Source organism: Chiloscyllium punctatum, chromosome 5, assembly GCF_047496795.1.
Source record: "Chiloscyllium punctatum isolate Juve2018m chromosome 5, sChiPun1.3, whole genome shotgun sequence".
NCBI lineage: Eukaryota > Metazoa > Chordata > Chondrichthyes > Orectolobiformes > Hemiscylliidae > Chiloscyllium > Chiloscyllium punctatum.
In genome coordinates this window covers 6,967,548-6,989,795 of record NC_092743.1, presented here as the reverse complement: position 1 = coordinate 6,989,795, position 22,248 = coordinate 6,967,548, and the positions used below count along the sequence as shown (strand labels likewise).

Below are 22,248 nucleotides of genomic sequence, written 5' to 3'. Positions count from 1 at the left end.
TGGTAATACGTTCAAAATGCAAGACCTGAAGCAGCATGCTAGAAAACTCAGCTTGCTTCATTATCACTGCACTATAAAATCAAATAGCAAATATGCACCACTGCATCAATACAATTGGGAAACATTGCCTTGTCTGCCCTCCATCTACATGCAGCCAGAGATAAGGACACTGCAATGGATTTAATGTCACTTTTGCTAACATGAGACCACCAACTGCTGCAAATGTGGGGGCAGGTCAAAATCTTCCTACAACTCCCTGCCTGACAGCACTATGAATGTGCCTTTGCAGACTACAGTGAAACAAGAGGGAGGTTCAACACCACCTTCAGGCTAATCAGAAATGAATGCTAACTGCACACACAGAAACCAATGATGCTAACTTCTCAGTTTAAATGCAGTGATTGTCAAAGTGGTGGATTTATTCCACCAGGGGGCTACTCTGAAATTATCTCTCCTTACACCACTTTTCCATTTCTGTCTTCACACCTTGCGTTTCTATTTCAACCAGCCATTTCCTCATTTTGATTCATTAAGCATCCGGGAGTCCAACCACATCAACCTAAAGGCTCTCTGATTTGGGTAACCCTCTACTCTTTTTTGGCATTCATGCCAACATCAGAAAATAAGACCATAAGATACAGGAGGAGAATGAGACCATTCAGCCCACTGAGTCTGTCCTCGATAATGGCTGATTCGTTTCTCATCCCATTCTCCTACCTTCTGTCCATACCCTTTGATACGCTAATTAATGAAGAATGGATTTATCTGTTTTAAATGCACTCAATGGACTTTTCCTCCACAGCCCTCCATGGTAATGAGTTCCACAGACTCACCACCTTCTGGCTGAAGAAATTTTTCATTGCAGTTCCAAAGGTTGTCCCTACACTAAGACTGTGCGCCTTTGGGTCCTAGTCTCCTACTAGTGGAAACATTTCTCCATGTCCACTCTATCCAGGCCTCTCAGTATTCTGTAACTTAAATGCAATTCCCCCCTCATCCTTCTAAACTCCCAAGTACAGACCCAGAGTTCTTAACTAATGCTATGATAAACTCTTCACCATCGGGATAATTTTTTTAAACCTTCCTCTGGGCCCCCTTCAAGGGGCAGCAATCCTTCCTCAGATAAATGGCTCAAAACTGCTCACAATATTCCAAATATGGTCTGACCAGAGTCTTACACCGCCTCAGCAGTACATCGTTACTCATGTTTTCTAACTTTCTCAAAATAAATGCTAACATTACACTTGCCTATCTAAATGCCAACTGAATCTGCACATTAACCACATTAACAGAAACCTGAACTAGGACTCCCAAGTACTTGTGTGCTTCAGATTGCTGAAGTGTTTCCCCATTTAGAAAACAGTCTACACCTTTATTCTTTCTACCAAAATGCATAACATACACTTTCCCATATGATATTCCATCTGCCATTTCTTTGCCCACTCTCCTGGCCTGTCCAAGGACTTCTGCAGCCTCCCACTCCTTCAACACAACCTCTCCCTCCAACGACCAGTGTGTCGCCTGTAAACTCGGCAATGCCCCAGTTCCTTTGCTCACATAGCTAATTCTGGTCCCAAAACTGCATTAGTAATTGGTTGGCATCCTGAAAAAGACACCTTTATCCTCACTCCATGCCTTCTGCCAGTCAGCCAATCCTTTATCCATGCCATTACCTTGCCCCTAATACCATGGGGTTCTTATCTTATTTAGCAGCTTCCTGTGTAGCACCTTACCAAGGGCCTACTGGAAATCCAAACAGATCACATCCACTGGCTCTCTTTTGGTCAAACTCTCTCATTACTTCTTCAAAGAAGTCTAACAGATTTATCAGGCATGACCTCCCTTTGACGAAGCTGTACTGATTCATCTCTATTTTACATGGATTCTAAAATCTTACTAATGACCAACTTTCAGTTTCCTGTCTTCAGGTCCCCCTTCCTTCTTCAAGCTATCTGCTTCTGAACTCTGGCATTAGTCCATCTGGTCCAGGTGACTTGTCAACCTTCAGACCATTCACCTTTCGCAGCACCACCTCTTTACTGATGGCCTCAACACTCACCTTTTCCCGCAACTTTCTTGAAGCTCTGGTATGCTGCTGGTGTCTTCCATTGTGAAGACTGATACAAAGTACCTTTTCAGTTTCTCCACCATTTCTTTGTTCCCCAATACTACTACTCCAGCGGTTCAATGTCCACTTCTGCCTTTCTCAACTTTTATACAATTAAAAAAACTTGTGCAATTTTCTTTTATAATACTAGCTCACTTATCCTGATATTTCATCTTCACAACCCTTTGTTGCTTCTTTAGTTGCCCTCTGTTGGCATTAAACAAGCTTCCCACAAATCTTCAACATAATTTTTTTTGCTTTTATGTTGTTCCTGACCTCCTTTGTCAGCCATTGTTGCCTCATCCTCCCCTTAGCACATTTTTGCTTCCTTGCGATGAATTTCTGCTGTGCTTCACGAATTGCCCCCAGAAATACCTGCCATTGCTGCTGTGTCTTCCCTGTTAGGCTCCCGTTCCAACCAACCCTCGTCAGCTCCTCATGTCTTTGTAGTTACCTGGTAATACCATTACATCAGATTCCAGCTTCTCCCTCCCAAACTACAGGATGAATTCTATCATACAGTGATCACAGAAAGCTTTAAGCTCCCTAATCAAGACTGCCTCATTGCACATCACTAAATCAACAACTGCTTGTTTCCTCGTGAGCTCTATCACATACTGCTCCAAAAACAAAACCAAAAAAAAAGAAAGAAAAACCATCTAAGTGGCATTGTTGGGATTTGGTCTGGAAACATATTCAGTTTTCCTTTTGGACCATTTTTTCCCTTTTGCAATGGAAAAGACACACAACATGAACTACCCAGTAAGATAGATTCTCAAAACTTCAGCAGGAACAACATTGCTTCCTGATGGGTTACAATCTCCTTTGAATTTGTTGTCCATTTCCTTTCAAAAGGTCACAGATTAGATGACCTTTCCCAAAGTCACGAGCAGATGGCTTTTATTCCCCCCCCCAAAGCACGATTCATTGCAGGCTACCACATGGCCGTGTGTGCATCTTAGAGGAACGCTGAACAAAGCGGGCAAACTTGTCTCCCTGCACAGTTAGATGTACAGCATGGCAAGGAAACCAGCCAGCATCCCCCATATCCAGGAGTACCAGACAAAGTGAAAGCTATCCTTACCTTCGCTAGTCTTAGCAGTGCTTCTCTTTCATCTTCATCTTTCCGCTGCTTCTCCAGTCGATCCAACTGCTCAAAAAACTTCAGTTGTGACCGAGTATCATTCAATAGGCTGTATCGGTCATTGTCCTACAGGAATACAAAGAAAAGCTGTGAAATGCTGGTCTCACATGCAGGCGGCTTCAGTTAATTTTGCAATGCATTTTGAAAATTCATTTGGAGGTGAGACTTATTGACCATTTCAATATGCCCCAAGAGCACTCTGCTGTGGGATAGAAGTCACAGAGGCCAAACCAGGTACAGACAGCAGACTCCATTTCCAAAAGAGATGTTTAAAAGGGTGATTTTTCCCATGACAATGCAGTAATTGTCATGACCACCATTACTGATTAGGTTTTTATTCCAGGTACATTTAATTATTTAAATTTCAATTTCCCCAAGCTGCTGTGGTGGGATTTAAACTCTCAAATCAAGTTCATTAGTCCAGGCTTCTTAATGACTGATGTTTTCTTATAATTAACTGCAAAGCAAGAAATTTAACCTCTACTTGTTGTCCTCAGATCTAATAATGCCTCTGAAAAATAAACAGAAAACTGGCATGATACTTTGATGGAGATTTAATGTGCTTGACCAAAATCCACTTGCATTGTTTTTGGTCCACAATGCCAGTGGCAAGTTTCAATTTTCAATTCAGTTTCATGACAAAATGTCAGTGACCTCAACTTGTGTTCTGACATGCCCACACCAAGGGAGATATGCAAAATTCAAAGTTGCTACAGGGCTGGCAAAAACTACCAGTACCTCCCACGATGTTGCGCCAATGAGATCTTCAACTGTTTAAAATTAAATAATAAAAATTACAGCTAGCATGGACTGCTGAAAAAAATCCACTTGGGTTAGTCACGCCTTCTGGTAGAAAGAAATCAGCCATCCTTACTCAGTCCAACTTACATGTGATGTCAGACCAACACCAAATTTGGTTGACTCAACTGCCCTCTGAAATGGCCGAACAAGTCACTCAGTTCAAGGGCAACTTTTTAAAACATTCATTCACAGTAATGTCCAGGTGCCTTTGAGAAGTGGCTGTAAGGTATCACTTTGAACCACTACAGATAGATCCATAGCATAGTTAGGGAGAGAATTCCAGGATTTTGACCCAGTGACACTGAAGGAATGGTGATATATTTCCAAATCGGAATGGTGAGTGGATGCTAGTGTTCCCATATTTGTGTTGTTTTATTTCAGGTTGTGGGTTTGGAAGGAGCTGTCCCAGAAGCCACAATGGAAGTGCGGATTTTCTCTAATGACACGTTCATCACTATCTGCGACCACCTCAGATGCAGAAGCAGTCTATGTCCAAATGCAGGAAGACAATGTCCAAGTTTGGGCTGTGTTGTGGCAAGTGACATTCACATCACAAACACCACACAATGATTATTTCCAACAACAAAAGTACCTAAACATTGTGATATAACATTCAATGCCATTCTCATCATAGCATCTAACTCTATCAACCACTTGGGGCATACCAATTGCCCTCAAACTGAACTGGACTAGCCATATAAATACAATAGCTACAAGTGCAGGTCAGAGGTTAGAAATCTGCAACAAGTAACTCACCGCCTGACTTCCCAAAACCTGTCCACCATCTACAAGGCACAAGTCAGTACTGTGATGGAATACTCCCCACTTGCCTGGATGGATGCAGCTGTAACACTCAGGAAGCTTGACACCATCCAGGACAAAGCAGCCCACTTGACTGGCACCACATCCATAAACATCCACTCCCTCCACCACTGTCACCAATGGCACCTACTTCCCAGAAACTAATTCCAAAACAGCTGCAACTTTCCGAATTAGGGAAATGTTGGCCTTAAAAGTGAGACAAAAAAACAAACTTTTAATTTAACTTACACAAAGCCAATACTGCCCAAGATCAAACCTGTTTAATAGATTTTAAGCAGAGAAGTTAGCTGCTATTTAGCTACTTTACTTCACAAGTTTAAAGAGATGGCCGTTAAATGGTAATCCTCATGTGCAAAGAGGTTGCGTTTCATTTATGAATGCCACACTGGCGAACATCAGGATTTGATTCACTGAATGATGCAACCCCAAAGGAGACCAATCAGCCTGTGCTGGCTCTCTCAAAGAACCATCCAATCAATACCTACTTGCCTTGCTCTGTGTCCACAGCCCTGCTCCCCTGGATCTTTTCAAATATGAACTCTCAGCTTTCTTGAAACTCATTAAACGTCTTCTTTCACACGTTCAGACAGTAAATTCCTGTAGAAAAAAAAAGTCACCACCCTCTGGCATTTTTGCCAATGAACTTCAATCTGTGTCCTGTGGTTACCAATCCTCCTGCTTCTGGTTTTCAGTTGATGTCAAAATTGCCTGAATCTTGCTTTTAGGATTGAAGATTTCCTGATATCCTTTACATCAAAACAAAACCCAGCAAAATGTATTAGTTACTCCCAAAGGCTGTAATTAGAATTGAAGTAATACAAATTTGCCCCAATGGTTGTAGATAAATGGAATAGCTAGTGCAAAAGAAATGTCACAAGACAAGACTTCCTACTTAGTTTGATCATCTGTGGGAGATTTGACAATTTCCCTGAACCCAGACAAGGATGCTTGTATACCTGACCCTGTGATTCTGACATAGCGAGGACAAAGAGAAAAAGTGATGTTCAAGAAAATTATTTCCACTGGCAGCAGAAGGGGAAAGAGTGAGGGGGAAGGCAGCAGAAACAGATTTAATAGTGACCCTCAAATGAAAATTGGATAAATATTGCTAATTAAAGGGATTGCAGGGCAATGAGAAAGACAGAGGTTGTGGAGCTAATTTGGCAGCTCCTTCACAGCCTCAGCACAGGCACAATGGGCAGAATGATACAGTCGATTTTAAGAGGAAAACTTTGTCTGTTTTTGCTTCCCTATCCCAACTAACATGCTTCGATGTTGGTCAGGCTGTGAGATACCAGGAAAAGCCGGAATAGCTATGTGCAGGCTGTGCTCAGATGGAGTGGACATTCAAGCAGAAATGGCCAAATATGCCCCAACTTGGATGTCAGCCTTTCGTCAATGCAAGTTACAAAGGAAAAAGTAGACGACCGACAAGGGCAGAGCAGTTGACACGATCCATATGGACTTCGGTAAGGTGTTCAACAAGGTTCCCCATGGGAGACTATTTAGCAAGGTTAGATCTCATGGAATACAGGGAGAACTAGCCATCTGGATACAGATCTGGCTCAAAGGTAGAAGACAGAGGGTGATGGTGCAGGGTTTCTTTTCAGACTGGAGGCCTGTGACCAGTGGATTGCCACAAGGATTAGTGCTGGGTCCACTACTTTTCATCAACAATTTGGATGTGAGCAGAAGAGGTATAGTTAGCAAGTTTGCAGATGACACCAAAATTGGAGGTGTAATGGACAGTGAAGGTTACCTCAGATTACAACAGGATCTTGATCAATGGGCTGAGTGGCAGATGGAGTTTAATTTAGGTAAATGCAAGGTGCTACATTTTGGGAAAGCAAATCTTAGCAGGACTTATACACTTAATGGTAAGGTCCTAGGGAGTGTTGCTGAACAAAGAGACCTTGGAGTGCAGGTTCATAGCTCCTTGAAAGTACTGTTGCAGGTAGATAGGATAGTGAAGGGTTTAGTATGTTTTTCTTTACTGGTCAGAGTATTGAGTACAGGAGTTGGGAGGCTATATTATGGCTGTACAGGACATTTGTTATGCCACTTTTGGAATAGTGCATGCAATTCTGGTCTCCTTTCTATTGGAAGGATGTTATGAAACTTGAAAAGGGTTCAAAATAGATTTACAAGGATGCTGCCAGGGTTGAAGGATTTGAGCTATAGGGAGAGCTGTGTGCGTTTTCCCTGGAGTGCTGGAGGCTGAGGGGTGACCTTATAGAGGTTTATAAAATCATGAGGGGCATGGATTGGATAAATAGACAAAATCTTTTACCTGGGGTGGGGGAGTCCAGAACTAGAGGGCATAGGTTAGGGTGAGAGGGGAAAGATATAAAAAGGGACCAAAGAGGTAAATTTTTCACAAAGAGGGTGGTATGTGTATGGAATGAGCTGCTAGAGGATGTGGTGGAGGCTGGTACAATTGCAACATTTAAGAGGCTTTTGGATGGGTATATGAATAGGAAGGGTTTGGAGGGATATGGGCCTGGTGCTGGCAGGTGGGACTAGATTGACTTGGGATATCTGGTTGGCATGGATGTGTTGGCCTTTTTCTGTGCTGTATATCTCTACTACTCTATTTCTACAAAATTAACATGGAGACAGAAACCCATGTGACTTTTGCACATTCTCACTCGGTAAGGATAAATGATGATCATCAGTCAAACTAGTCTAGGTTGGTGCTCATCTTCCTCATAAGCACATAGTCCTCCACCTCACTGAGGGTGTTTCTTCCCACATTCTTTCGCCTCATCCAATCTCAAACATTGACAGTTTGTCCCTCAAACAATAAACGAGATATTCAATCAACAACTCCTGAACAAAAAGAGAAACTGTTGGAAAAACTCAGCAGGTTTGGTAGCATCTGTAAAGGGAAAGCTTCAGTTCTGAAGGGTCACAAGACCTGAAACATTAACTCTGCTTTCTCTCCACAGATGCTACCAGACCAGTAATTTCTGTTTCTGATTTCCTGCAGCAAAACCTTTTTTCGGTTTTGTCAACTCCTTAAATTTCTCCTCCTTTCAGTTCCAAATTCTTGCACTTAATCTTCTGCCTCTGTCCCTTTGTCCCCATTCCATTGTTCAAGTACTTCAGACTATTTTTAAAAATTAAAACCCAAATGATCCACCCTTTCATCGTTTTAGATCAAGAGTAGAATAAAAACATGCCACTTAGCTGTGCTAACTATTTTCAGCTACAGGTCTGGTTACATTTACTTTTCACGGGGAAAATAAAGACCACGAGATTCACATAACAGACACTTCCCACTATGCCAGGGATTCCCAAATAAAAAACAGATCATGACATCTCCAAGCCAGACAAAAGTAGTGCTGGAACATCACTCATCAATGGTGGATCACACAAGTGAAAGCTCAAAATTACACAGACCTTTAGTACCCAGAAAAGGCCACTTGGCCCAACAATTATAACCCACACTTACGTTCCACACAAGCTTCCTCCCAACCTGCAAAACATTTTTCCATTCCTTTTACATTCATGTTTCCTCTCTAAAATATTTATGCCAGTCTTCTCCACCACTCCACGTGGCAGCAAGTTTAACGTTCTTACAGGTCTCTGGAACAAGCTGTTGCACCTTTATTCTTTGCTGGATTGATCAGTGACCATCACACATTCACGGCCCCTGGCTTTGGGCTATCCCACAAGTAGGAACATCTGGCCCCATGCCTACACCATTAAACCTCTCCTTCATTCTGACGACAAATTAGTCAAACCATTGTATTGTAACAAGAGTTCAGATTTATTTATTTTCTCCTGCCAAGCTCAGTCAACACAGCAGCACATCAAATACACATTATCAAGCACTGGTAGCAGATGTGGTAGAATTCATGAGATGCTCGAAGGCAATTAACATAAATAACCTCCCTTTGGAAATTACTTAATTTTACTAATCTTTCTCTTTATAAATTATTTCAGCAGGATGTCAGCCCTCAAACACATAATTGTCTGTGTAGTTTTGGAGTTTAACGTAAAAGCACACTCCTCTGGATTTGGAAATTGTGGTCCGTGGTTGACAATGATATGCAATATTCAGTCGGCAGCACATTAATTAAAAAACTTCAGTGAAGAACTTTAAAGCTCTGCAAAGATAGTTTTCAAAAAGACAGGGCAAATTTGAGATAGCTGACAAAAAAGGTCTTGGGCAGGGGAATTCAATTTAAGACTGCATTAGAAGCAGCAGGTTCTTGTCAGCTCAATCACATGTGTGGAATGAAGTATGTGATACCCCAACCAAATCACAGTTTAGCAAATTAAATTCAGTATCTCTGGCCTCTGGCACATTCACTGGGCTGCCAAAGATTGGTGTTTCTTAAGTTGCCCAGGTCAGAAGCTTCAGATGTCCCCTCCTAAAGTTGTCAATGTCTTATGTCTTTCTGTCCCCCTCTCTCTTCCTGTGAAAGCAACATTTCTCCCCCCCACCTTCTGAAGCCCCTCATTTTCAGTTTAGGTATTTTAGGGCAACTTTAGACAATATGGAATTCAGCAACTTCAAACAACGTACTCAATATCTAGCCCTACCACACAAATGCTGCTTGTCATTTGTCAGCGCAAGCCTGGATAATGTCCAGATCGTGCTGCATTTGGACATGAACGTCAGGATTTGAGTCGTTGCAAGTGGTGCCAAGCATTGGGCAATCAGCAAAATCCCAATTTCTGACCTTATGACAGATAGAAAGTCATAATGAAACAGGTGAAGCTGGTTTAGCATTGGATACTTGCCCTCAGGAATTCCTCAGGGGTCCTGAAACTGAGATGACTGACTGCCAACAACCTACAACCATCTTATGTCAGATATGACTCCAATGAATTGAGTCCCTCCGATTTGCTCGAGCTCCTTGATGCCACAATTAGTCAAACGCGGCCTTGATTAGAAGGACAATGACTTTTACTTCACCACTGTATTTTAAGCTCTTTTGTCCATTTTTGAATCAAGGTTGTAAATGACTTTAGCAGCTGAGTGTCCCTGACAAATCCTAACTGAGTGGCTGCCTGCTTGCTCCTTCCATCATTTTCCTGACAATCAAGAGGGTGGGTTTGTGATGCTTTTTGTGGATGGGCTAAAATCAGGCAGATTTTCCTCACTAACAGGTAGATGTCAGCACTGGAACTGTCTGGAACACATTGGCAAGTTCTGGAGTGCTGCTGGAACGTTGTCAGGGCCCGTGGTTTTTGCAGTATCAAATGCCACCAGCCATTTGATATCACATGGAATGAACGAAAGACTAGAAATTCTGTGATCACAGTTACCAACGTCGGGGGACCTTTGAAGGAAGTTGAGATGGATCATTCACTTTGTACTTGCAGAAGATTGCTGTAAATGTTTCATCCTTGTGCTTTGTACTGGTATGTTGGGCTACCAGTTATTGAGGGCAGAGCTGTTTGTGGAGCCTCCCCTTCCAGTGAATTGTTCAATTGTCCATCAACATTTGCAGATGGATGTGGCCATAATACAGAGCTTAGATTTGACCTGTGGGTTGTAGAACTGCTTGGCTCCTGCCTATCACTTGCTGCTAATGCTCTTTGGCATTTAAGCAGTCCTGTGCTGTAGGCATTCCAAGTTAGCACCTGATATTTTATAGGTATGCCTGCTGCTGCTGACGACATGCCCTCCTACACTGAATGCCCGTTACTGAACCAGGACTGATGCCCTGGCTTGACAGTAATGGATATGCTGGACCACAGGATTGCAGATTGTTTTGGAGCCCAATTCCTTTGTCGATGACACACAGTGCTACATGGATACCCAGTTAAGTTGATGGATCTGTTCGAAGTCTATCCCATTTAGCACAGTGGTAGTGCCTCACAACATGCTGGAGAGTATTCTCAATGTCAAGTCCAGACTTTGTCACCACAAGGACAATAATATTTTTCTCTCAGCTGTTGGACTGAGTCTGCAATACAAGGTTCTTGAGGATTCAATGAGCTCAGTTAGTAGTGGAGCTGCCAATCCAGTGTAGGTAAGGAGCATTCACATTCCCATAAGAGTAAATTCTGTCCCTTTGCCACCCTCAGTGTTTGCTCCAAGTATTATTCAGTGTGGAGGAGCACTGATTTATCAGCCAAGGGGTCTGCAGGGGTGTGTGGCAATTAGGAGGAGGTTTCATTGCCAGGCTGAGATTTCATGGGGACTCCCAGGGCAACTCCCAACTGTATAAATTAACAAAAGAAACAATCATGGGATGTGGGCATCATTGGCTGGGTTAGCATTTATTACCCATCTCTAGACAATCGAGAAAGTAATGTGCCATCTTCTTGAACTGTTGCAACCTAGTGATGTAATGTGTAAGCATCCAATGTGTACCACTGTACTGCCACTTCTTGGCCTGGCCTTCTGATGTTATTAAACATAGCCAGGATGGTAACGGTTCTCTCTCGCGTGCAAGATACAATTTCAGGATTATGGCTCTGCTCAAGCAACAGCCTGGATTAATGCTGATGATTCCTGAAGGGCTTTTGCCCAAAACACCGGTTTTACTGCTCCTCGGATGCTGCCTGAACTGCTGTGCTTTTCCAGCACCACTAACCCAGAATCTGGTTTCCAGCATCTGCAGTCATTGTTTTTACCTCAAGCAACAGCCGGCCAAGTCTGAGACAGCTCTAGCTCCCCAATGTTAGTAAGAAGCACACTGCATATAAACAGGGCTGTCTGCTTTAATCCAGTACAGAGATCAATGCCAGATGTTCTGACTGGTTATTCTCCTTGGAGATAATTTGGTGGCTGATACAACAGAGTGCTGTGTTAGGTCCTACCAGAAGGCAACTCAGATTCAACTACATTACTGAGAGTCTGGAGTCACATGTTAGACCAGACCAGGTGAGCACAGCAGATTCCTTCCCTAAAAGGGCAATATTGAACCAGATGGGTTTTGAAACAATAATCAACAGTGGTTTCAATCAGAATTAGACTTTTAATTCCAGATTTTATTGAATTCAAATTCCACAATCTGCCATGGTAGGATTCAAACCTAGGATCAATAATCTCTCTCCTGAGAATAATCCCAGTGCTCTTGGGAATATTTCCATGTTTCATGAAAATTGATATCCCAACGTACTTTACAGTCAATGAAACACTTTTAGAAGTGCAGTCACTGCTCTATTCCAGAAAACACAACAGCCCATTTATACACAGCAAACTCCCATACAAAGCAATCGGATTACCACGAGATAACGTGCTTCTACAACACTAATCAAGGAATCAATACCAGCCAGGAAAGCTGGTGTCGCTCCACTGCTCTTCTTTGTAGTAGTCCCATCAGGTCTTGGTTAGGCAGATGGAACTTAGCTTAACACTTCACTTGGAAAACAGATCCTCCAACAGACAACGATTCTCAGTGCTGGCACTGAATTTCCAAAACACAATTACTGATGTCTTACGGAGTGATCGCTATAGATTTCATTTAAACTGTCTAGCTTTTGTACTCAATCATAAATTATAAAAGGGCAAGGACTCCACAGCTACTAGTAGTTTGCATAAGTAGGCTAGTTATTATGAAAATAAACGATAAGGTAAGGTGACTAACCTTATATGTCATCATCCGATGCTGTGCAATTACTGTGAGCTTTTCCACGAGTTCCCGTAAGTGTTCTTGCGTGGCATGAGATATGGTGCTCAAAACATCAGAATTCACCTCTGTCACACCATGTGTCTTCCCTGCAGGAGCAGCAATGTGTCAATTATTACTACAAAGACTCAAAAAAAAGAGAATACCTGCAAGACTTCCCATCATGTAAAAAATACAACACCCACTCAAAAATTCAACTCCTCCTGTTCCTCAAGAGCAGCAATTCTCACTGAGGCACCTTCTAATTGTGCCATCTCTACCATGAAGGGCAGCAGATACATGGAAACACCACCACCTGCAAGTTCCACTTTATGCCATAAATCACCCTGATTTTGAATTATCATCTTCATGGTCACTGATTCAAAATCCTAGAACTCACTTCCCAATATTACACTGGATGCAAGAAAGATTGCAAAGCAACAGACAAGACAGATCTTATCTTCGAGAGTAGGCTTATTCACAGATGCAATCTTTCAGATCTCTGCCTCCTGGCAATTCCCGTGTTACAGCATTCCCTCTTCTGACGTACTCATACATTCATACGCTTGCCATCTAAATCAATGCCAGGGAACTTAACTGGAGTTTGACCGGGCCTTGGCAAAACTTAAAATATAAAACAGAGTAGGACTGGACTAAATCAACACCCGTTCCCAGTTTACTCTGAACCTGTACTCTAATTGACGTGACGAACAGAAAAAGCACTGGTACACCTACACCCCTTAAGGTTGCAGTGGTTCAAAGCAGCAGCTCTTCAAGGGAAATATTTGTTCAATTCATTTGGTGCCACTGGCTGTGCCACAATGCATTTTAGCATCAACTGTGGTTGCTGTGGTTCTCTAGTCACATGTAGGCCAGGACATGCAAGGATGGAATATTTTCTTTCCTGAAGGAGATGACTGAACCAGAAGATTCTATGACAATCAACAGTGTCACCATTCGGCTAACCTTTTATTCAGGATTTTAACTGAATTCAAATTTCACCTTCTGTCGTGCTGAGATTTGAATTCAAGCCCCCAGAACATTATCTTGAGGTCCTCGATTGTAATCCATTACCACTGTGCCACAATTAGGGATGGATATCAAGTGTTGACCTAACCAGCAACACCTACACCCGGAGAGGGGAAAAAAAACAACTGCCATTTATATGGTAGTTAAAGTATCTCAAGGTGCTTTATGGGAACACAGCAACAAAATACACCAATCACTACAGAGATAGTAGGACAGGTGACCAATAGCTTTGTCCAAGAAGTTGGTTTTATGGAGCTCATCTTAAAGCAGGACAGCAGTAGACAGATGAAGAGTTGAGAGAAAAATTCAGAGTTAATATAAAAGGCACAGCTTCCAAAATGGTGCAATTAAAATTGGAGATTGCAGAAAAAGCAGTCCTCCTGCGAACCAGAACCAAAATGTACTGTGTCCTGATTCAAAAAGTATGTCACAGATTGAAAGGACAGAGGATGAGAATTCTTATAATGCTACGGCTTCAAATAACTATTCATCTCACAACCAAAAGGCTGCTCTAAGCACTGGGAAATATACATATTTTATTTTGCCTTAAGCATTCCACTTGGAGGTCACTTGGAAGACGAGTACTATATTAAAACAACCACACAACGAAAAGCATGGGTTTGGGTGGAAATAGGTAAAGGGAATATCAGAAACAAGTATTTATTTAAAATGGTTTCAAATGATTTTATAATGCAGACAGAAACACACTGCATGGTACCAACATGAAAATGACATCTTTTGCTTTTCTTAAAAAAAATGTAAACTACTCCTGAAATAGGAATAATCTAGAACAAGTTAATTTTAAAACGTGGAATTTTAGTTTAATATAATGAATTGACAAGATCACAAAAATTGCTAAAATAAAAAGAGATATCACAACTGGCAACTTAGCTCTAGGCATCAAGTTGCTGACCTAATGCATAAAATTATTTTTAGCTCTAGTTGAAGCTGATTTATTTACAGTAACAACTTACGTTTATGCAATTCTCTCAAAATCATGCAGCATAGAACGGTCACCAAATAAAATTTGGCACGTGGTACACAAGGAGATATTTAGACAGGTGGTTGAACGTTCAAAGAGTTAGCTTTGTCAGAAAATTTGGAAGATGTGGAAAGGTGGAGCGGTTTAAGGAGGGAATTCAGGAGCTTAGGGCCTAGGCACAATTGCTAATGGAGGAGGAGTGCAGAGCACAATGCATAAGAGGCCAGACTTGGCAGAGTGCAGAGATCTTGGAGGGCAGTAAGTTAGAGAAACAGGGAGACACAAAGCCACACAAAGGTGCAGAAGCAGATGAGAACTTTTCTTATTAGCTCCTGGTCTGGCAAAGCTGCATATGTCTCAGTTCACATTGGGTACTGGGTAAATGGGACTGATGATGAATAGGATGAGGAGACAAGTTCAAACTGCTAAATGTTGTGGTACTGAGGGACCTGGGTGTCCTTCACTTAGTACACAGGAACAACACAATCTTAGGCAGTAAATTGGAGGCGGGAGAGTAGACTGGGCTGGACTGGGAGACCCACCTGCTCCAGAGGCATGTAATACCATCTCTGAACAGGTTGATGAGGAAAACATTTTTAAACAAAACTAATCTCTGGGCATTAGTGACCATGGCTGTGGGTAAATGATTCACAAAGTATTAGTTATCCAAGATGGGAGTGGAGAAATGATGATCAGAGCAGGTTCAGTATCACTTTTTCTCCTCGTAAGGAAATGAGCGATGATCCTGAATCCTGTGGTTTCTCTTGGCTTGTTGTTGTTTCTCTGTGGACAACTTACCCACCCAAATTGTCTCTTAGTGATCTGTTCACAGTTACTAGAATCTGTTTCAGTAGTACTAAAAATCACCACCTCCCTTATATAAATTCCAAGTTTCTGGAATGTTGTATCTCTTGATGTCAATGCTGCCCTTTTATAACCAGAGGGAAGGTTTTTCGGCTAACTCCACTTACCTTCCTACTACCCCCCCGAACCTGCTTTCAAAATCCCCTTCACTAATATCTCTCCAACCAGATCCTGCCTGGCCATGACATGGTGTTTTGTGTGACCTTGCTGTCTGCCAATTACCTACTACTTTTCCCAATGTCCCAACAATGACTACCCTTCCAAGCCTCCTCCGCACGGTTCAGTGATGTGCTGTTGTGGGTTGTAGGGTTGAAAAGAAAGTTCTGGAACAGAGCCATTTCCCTTCCAGTTCAGCGAGTAGTTTCTCCACAGGGTGAATAGAGGAGTATTTCAGTCTCTGACTTTGAAGGAAATGTGGCTGAATATCCCAAACGTTACGTTGTAGGAGGCCATTCAGCCCACTGTCTAGTCTTTGGCTCTGCAACAGAATGTCCTTCCCCGTGACACTGTCCTGCCCTTTGTCCCATAATTCTGCACATTATCCCCATTTACATCATCAGCTGTGACCTCACCAATGCCTTGCTTTGTTAAAAAAAAAATTGATAGGCGGCACAGTGGTTAGCACTGCTGCTTCACAGCGCCTAGCACTGCTGCTTCACAGCACCAGGGACCTGGGTTCAATTCCCGACTCAGGCAACTGACTGTGTGGAGTTTTCACATTCTCCCAGTGTCTGCGTGGATTTCCTCCTGGTGCTCCGGTTTCCTCCCACAGTCCAAAGATGTGCAGGTTAGGGTGAATTGGCCATGCTAAATTGCCCATAGTGTTAGGTAAAGGGGTAAATGTAGGGGAATGGGTGGGTTGCGCTTTAGCGGGTCGGTGTGGACTTGTTGGGCTGAAGGGCCTGTTTCCACACTGTAAATAATCTAAAGATGTTCAGAGGATGATTCCCTAAAACCCGAGGTCACACTTTCAAAATAAGGGTCACCATTTAACACAGCTGAGGTTAAAAAAAAACTTTGCTGACCCCTTGCCCATCACTTGCTCATTAACCCAGCGAATGAAGAGCAATATATTTCTAAGCCAGGATGGTGAATGCATTGGAGGGGAACTTGCAGGGGGTGGCATTTCTACCTGATCAGCTGCCCTTGCCCTTCTTCTAGAGGAAAGTGGCCATGGCTTTGGAATGTCTATGGATCTTCGGTGATTTTCTGCAATGCACCTTATAGACACACTGCTAATACCAAGCGTCAGTAGAGGGAGTGGATGTTTGTGCATGTGGTGCCAATCAAACGGGCTGCTTTGTCCTGGATGGTGTGGAGTATTCCATCACACTCCTGACAAGTGCCTTGTAGATGGTGGATATGTTTTGAGGAGTCAGGTGGTGAGTTACTCATGGCAGTATTCCTAGGCTCTGACCTGCTCTTGTAGCCACTGTGATAGTGGGAGATGCAGTGATGGAATCACCGCTGAATGTATTGGGGCAGCGGTTACAGTACATTCTGCAATGCGAATGTTCCATACAACTTACCGGCCCAAGCCTAGGTATAGTCCTGATCTTGTTGCAATTACACTTTGACCGCTTCAGTAGGAGTCATTGCAAATTGAGGATATTCACGGATGACCTCATTGTGCAGGGAAGGTTATTGATCAAACAGTTGAAGATGGTTCGACTCAGGACACTACCCTGAGAAACTCCTGCAAACGTATCCTAGAACTGAGGTGACTGACCTCCTACAACTATAACATCTTCCTACATGCCAGGTATGACAGTGAACTGCTGAGATTTTTCAGATACCCATTGATTCCAGTTTTGCTAGAGCTCCTTCATGTCACAATCTGTCAAATGCAGCCTTGTGAAGGGCTGTGTTTCTCCCCTCTCCTCTTGTCCATGTTTGAACCAAGGTTGTAATGAGGTCAGGAGTTGAGTGGCTCTGGTGGAACCCAAACTGGGCATCACTGAGTAGGTTCTGCCTGATTACTGATGATCGAGAAGAGACAGATAGGGCAGTAATTGTCTGGGTTGGATTTGTCCTGCTTTGCATGTACAGGACAAACCAGAGCAATTTTCTTTATTGTTGGATAGATACCAGCATTGCAACTGTACTGGAACAGCTTGGCTAGGGGAGCAACAAATTCTGCAGCACAAGTCTTCAGTACTATTGCCAGAATGTTGTCAGGGCTCAGCCTTTGAAGTATCCAGTGCCTCCAATATTTTCCTGATCATCATCTTGACTGAATCGAATTTGGTGAAGACTGGCATGTGTGGTGCCGGGGACCACTGAAGGAGGCTGAGGTGGATCACCCGCTTGGCACTTCTGGCTGAAAACTGTTGCAAATATTGTAGTTTCATCTTTTGCACTGATTTATTGGTCTCTTCCATAATGGAGAATAGGGATGCTTGTGAAGCTTCCTCCACCAGTGAATTATTAGACTGCAGATCTTAGATCTGAACTATTGATTATGGGACCAATTAGCTTATTGAAAATCACCACAAGCTCAAGGAGCCAAGTAGCCAACTCTTTACATTTGTCCTTAAAGGTGCGTAGCATTAAATTTAGAACTATAGCATTGAGGGGATGAAATCTAGAAGTACTTTGCAACCCAAATCTCTTCACCTGAAAAAGCTCCTGGAGCCTTTTTACACAATTTCAATTTTGACCTTAGATTTAAGTACTAAATGAGCCACAGCACTTTTCGCCCACTGTGGCAGAGGTCCACTTATTATTGCCACCTGTGTGTAGAAGCATTTCATGACTTTGCTCTCTCAAGCTGCTTGGCTCTTATGTTAATGATTATTTGCGCTCGTCTGAGACTCTGACCTCAGTTTTCTCTCAAATCCTAAAGCACCTCAAGTAAGTCAACTTTTAATCTTGGAACTCCAAAGCATTTTGCAGTCCAAAATGATGCAGGTATTCTGGTGGTTGAGGCACAAAAGGTTAGCATGCAGGCACAGCAAGCGATTAAGCAGGTGAATAGAATAATATCCTTCGAGGGGGATTGAGGAACATCAGAGTTACAATGCTGTGCTTCTGTTATACAGACCAATTGAGAGACCACATTTTAAATACATATGCAGGTTTGGTCTCCTTATTTAATGAAGGATACAAATACAGTTAGGCAGTTTAGAAGAGGTTTACTAGATTGATATCTGAAATGAGGTTGCCTTATAAGGAAAGATTGGAGAGCATAAGCCATTTTCACTGGAGTTCAGAAGAGTGAGGGGTGACTTGTCTGAAGTATACAAGATCCTGAAAAGTTTTGGGAAGGTAGATGTGGAAAGGATGTTTCCTCTCATAGATGAGTCCAGAACTTGAGGGCACGGTTTTTAACTGAATTGGGATTCGCCCTGTTAGGACGGAGATGCAAATCTAAAATAAAACATTGGTAGTTGCGCCACCTCAGAGATCTGTATTAGGAGGCAGTGGAGATGGGATGATTGAGAATTTTGAAGCACAGGAAGATCAATTCCCTTGCCTGTTGAAATTCTCAGGCTATCCAATGTGAACGGGAATTTTGATTTCAAAACACAAATAGATCAGCCACAATCTTAAATGACAAAGCAGGCTCAAAGGGCTGATTGACCTACTTTTGCTCTTCATTAAACATACTGGTGTTAAGGATACAAAATCAAGATGAGATCGTATATTTATCCAGGATTGAATGTAATCTGGAACTAGTAGCTGAATGTCCATCTCTTGCCAGCAGTTGAAGGTTTATTGAGCACTTAGCTGTTTCCACGAATCTCCAGACTTGAAAATTGTGACAAAAAAAAAAACAAGCAACTGCAAACATTTTCCATTCACAAATGAGGGAGATAAGGAACACTGGATAGAAGGAATAAATCAATATGAAATATAGTGTCTGCACCACTGGAAGTAACATGGGGATGTAGGTTGCTTACAGTATTACCAGCTGTTTCTGCTAACCGTATAGCCCACTTCTACACTTAGCTCAATTTATACCTTTGTACAAAGGCACATTAAACATGTGATTTAAACACCAAAGAATACTTGGCATTGTTGTACTGTCACTGAAGTTGTAATCTACAGGCCAAAGTGCTCTGGCAGCTAAGGTTCAAATCCCACTACAAATAATACATTTGGACAAAGACTTCTCATTCATAGGATGTAGGAGCTGCTGGTTGGCTAGCGTTTATTACCTGCCCAGGATTGCCGTTAAGAAAGTGGTGACGGTGATGAGTTGCCTTCTTGAACTGCTGCAGTCCACATGCTGTAGGTTGACTCGCAATGCCCTTAGGGAGGGAGCTCTCCCTCAGCTAGTGAATCAGTACTCCATGTTGAGCAACACCTGGAGGAAGCACTGGAGGCAGCAAGGATGGAAAATGTACTCTGGGTCGGGGATTTTACTTTCCACCACCAAGAGTGGCTTGGCAGCATAACTACTGATTGAGTGATGGATGACGTTGCTGCTCGATTGGGTCTGCAGCAGATTGTTATGACACGGGGTAAACTCTCCTGCTAAATTTAAAACCAGCAACACAGAAAAAATTTATCCTGTGCAGTAATCTGTAAAAGTTAGAGTGGCCAAGAAGTATTTAAAGTAAAAATTAACAAATTTATTCCTTAAAGTATAGGGAGACTAATTAACTAACCACTATTTACAATTTCTTTCTCTAACCTATCTTTTAGCTTTCCTTCTATAATACCAGTCTGATAAAATTCCCAATTAAAATTTACAAAACAACACCTCTTATTTCAAAACCAGGCAGCTGTAGGTTCTTGTCTTCAGATTTTCCTGTGTCTTCTTTTCTCCTTGTTAGGAATTTTTGCTTCACTGATCGAAAAAGGACTTAAGATGTTTTTTCATGCAGTCTATATGCTAGGCCTGGCAGTTCTCCCCTCAACGGTTCAACTCTCACCGGTCTTATACTCCAGAGGATCAGATTGTGTCATTGGCCTTTAAGATTGTCAATATACTCAAGTTAAACTTGGAGTTGTGTGCGCTTCGGGTATAATTTAAACTGACTGGCCGAATTAGAATTTGTTTTTGTCTCCAAGCAACAGACTAATCAAGTGGTTCAACCCACCATGACATTGTTACCATTTTTGAGTACACTTGGTGCTGGGTCTGGTAGTACTGCTGATTTTAGCCTGTCAAAGGTATATCCACATCTTCATAAGATGAAGAAGAGGGAAACAACAAGATGCATTTGTCAGAGTCAGAAACGTATAGCACAGGAACAGACCCTCGAGTCCAACTAGTCCACGCCAACCAGATATCCTAAACTATTCTAGTCCCATTTGACAGCACTGGCCAATATCCCTCCATACCTTTCCTATTCATATATCCATCCAAACGCCTATTAAATGCTGCAACTGTACCAGCCTCCACCACTTCCTCTGGCAGCTCAATCCATACACGTACCACCCTCTGCGTGAAAAGGTTGCCCCTTAGGTCTCTTTTATATCTTTTCCCCTCTCACCCTAAACCTATGCCCTCTAGTTCTGGACTCTCTGACCCCAGGGAAAAGACTTTGCCTATTTATCCTATCCTCAGGCTTTTATAAACCTCTATTAAGGTCAACCCTCAGACTCCGATGCTCCAGGGAAAACAGCCCCAGACTATTTAGCCTCTTCCGATAGCTCCAATCCTCCAACCCTGGCAACATCCTTATAAAATCTTTTCTGAACTCTTTCAAGTTTCACAATATCCTTCTGATAGGAAGGAGACCAGAATTGCACACAATATTCCAAAAGTAGCTGAACCAATGCCCTGTATAGCCGCAACATGATCTCCCAACTCCTGTACTCAATACTCTGACCAATAAAGGAAAGCATACCAAATGCCTTCTTCACTATCCTATCTTCCTGCGACTCCACTTTCAAGCAGCTATGAACCTGCACTCCAAGGTCTCTTTGTTCAGCAACACTCTCCAGGAGCTTACCATTAAGTGTATACATCCTGCTCTGATTTGCCTTTCCAAAATGTTGCGCTTACCATTTATCTAAATTAAACTCCATCAGCCACTCCTCAGTCCATTGGCCCATCTCATCAAGATCCCATTGTAATCTGATCTGTCCATGACAGTGATAGAGAGCACAGCACAATCCTTTAGAGATGAAGCCCCATTTTCACAATGAGAATACCCTCCACAGAGCTGGATGGCACTACCACCTTGCTAAATGGGACAGACCTCAAACAGATCTCGTAACCCAAGCCTGGGCATCCATAATGCACTGAGCAACAAGAACTGTACTTCAGTCCAATCTGCAACCTCACGGCCCAGCCTATCCCCACACAACCATCAGGGGATCACAACCATGGAGAGTGCATGATGACGTGCCAGGAGCAGCACCAGGCATATCTAAAAATGAGGTATCAACTTGGTGAAGCTATGAAACAAGATTACTTGTGTGCTAAAAAGCACAAGCAGCAAATGGTAAGGCAGAACTAAGCGAATACATAACCAACAGATCAGATCCAAGCTCTGCAGTCCTGCCATTTCCAGCTGGATAGGATGGTGGACAATTAAACAACTCACTGAAGAATGATTGCAATTCATCTGCAAGCCTCACCATGGTCAGGTCTGTGTGCCCATGTAACAGGGCACTTTACTCTGAATAGCTTGGCAAGCCTCTCAGATCCAGAACAATTAGGGATATTTTGAGGGAGTTCGGTCTGGTCCATAAAACTGTTGATTGTCATAAAAACCCATCTGGGTCACTGATCTCCTCTAGGGAGTGAAATCTGCCATCCTTATGTAGTGAAACGTGAAAGGGTTTGGGAAAGATTTACAAGGATGTTGCCAGGGTTGGAGGATTTGAGCAAAGGGAGAGGTTGAATAAGCTGGGGCTGTTTTCCCTGGAGCGTCAAAGGCCCGGGGTGACCTTATAGATGTTCAGAAAATCGTGAGGGGCATGGAGACGATAAATACACAATGTATTTATTGGGTGGGGCGGGGGA

General features: G+C 42.6%; 1 protein-coding gene across 3 annotated transcripts in view; it reads right to left on the bottom strand.

Moving 5' to 3' along the window:
* The window catches only part of LOC140476855 (transcription initiation factor TFIID subunit 4-like), a 136,196-nt gene that overhangs the window by 64,468 nt on the left and 49,480 nt on the right, over nucleotides 1-22,248 (bottom strand). For all 3 annotated transcript variants that reach the window (XR_011960613.1, XM_072569716.1, XM_072569717.1), the window contains exons 11-12: nucleotides 12,428-12,558; nucleotides 3,192-3,317 (exon numbers count right to left, since the gene is read on the bottom strand). Coding sequence is in view for 2 of the 3 variants with exons in the window: in XM_072569716.1 (XP_072425817.1) it covers nucleotides 3,192-3,317; nucleotides 12,428-12,558 (257 nt within the window). In the remaining variant the exon portion in view is untranslated. The remainder of the gene's footprint in view (nucleotides 1-3,191; nucleotides 3,318-12,427; nucleotides 12,559-22,248) is intronic.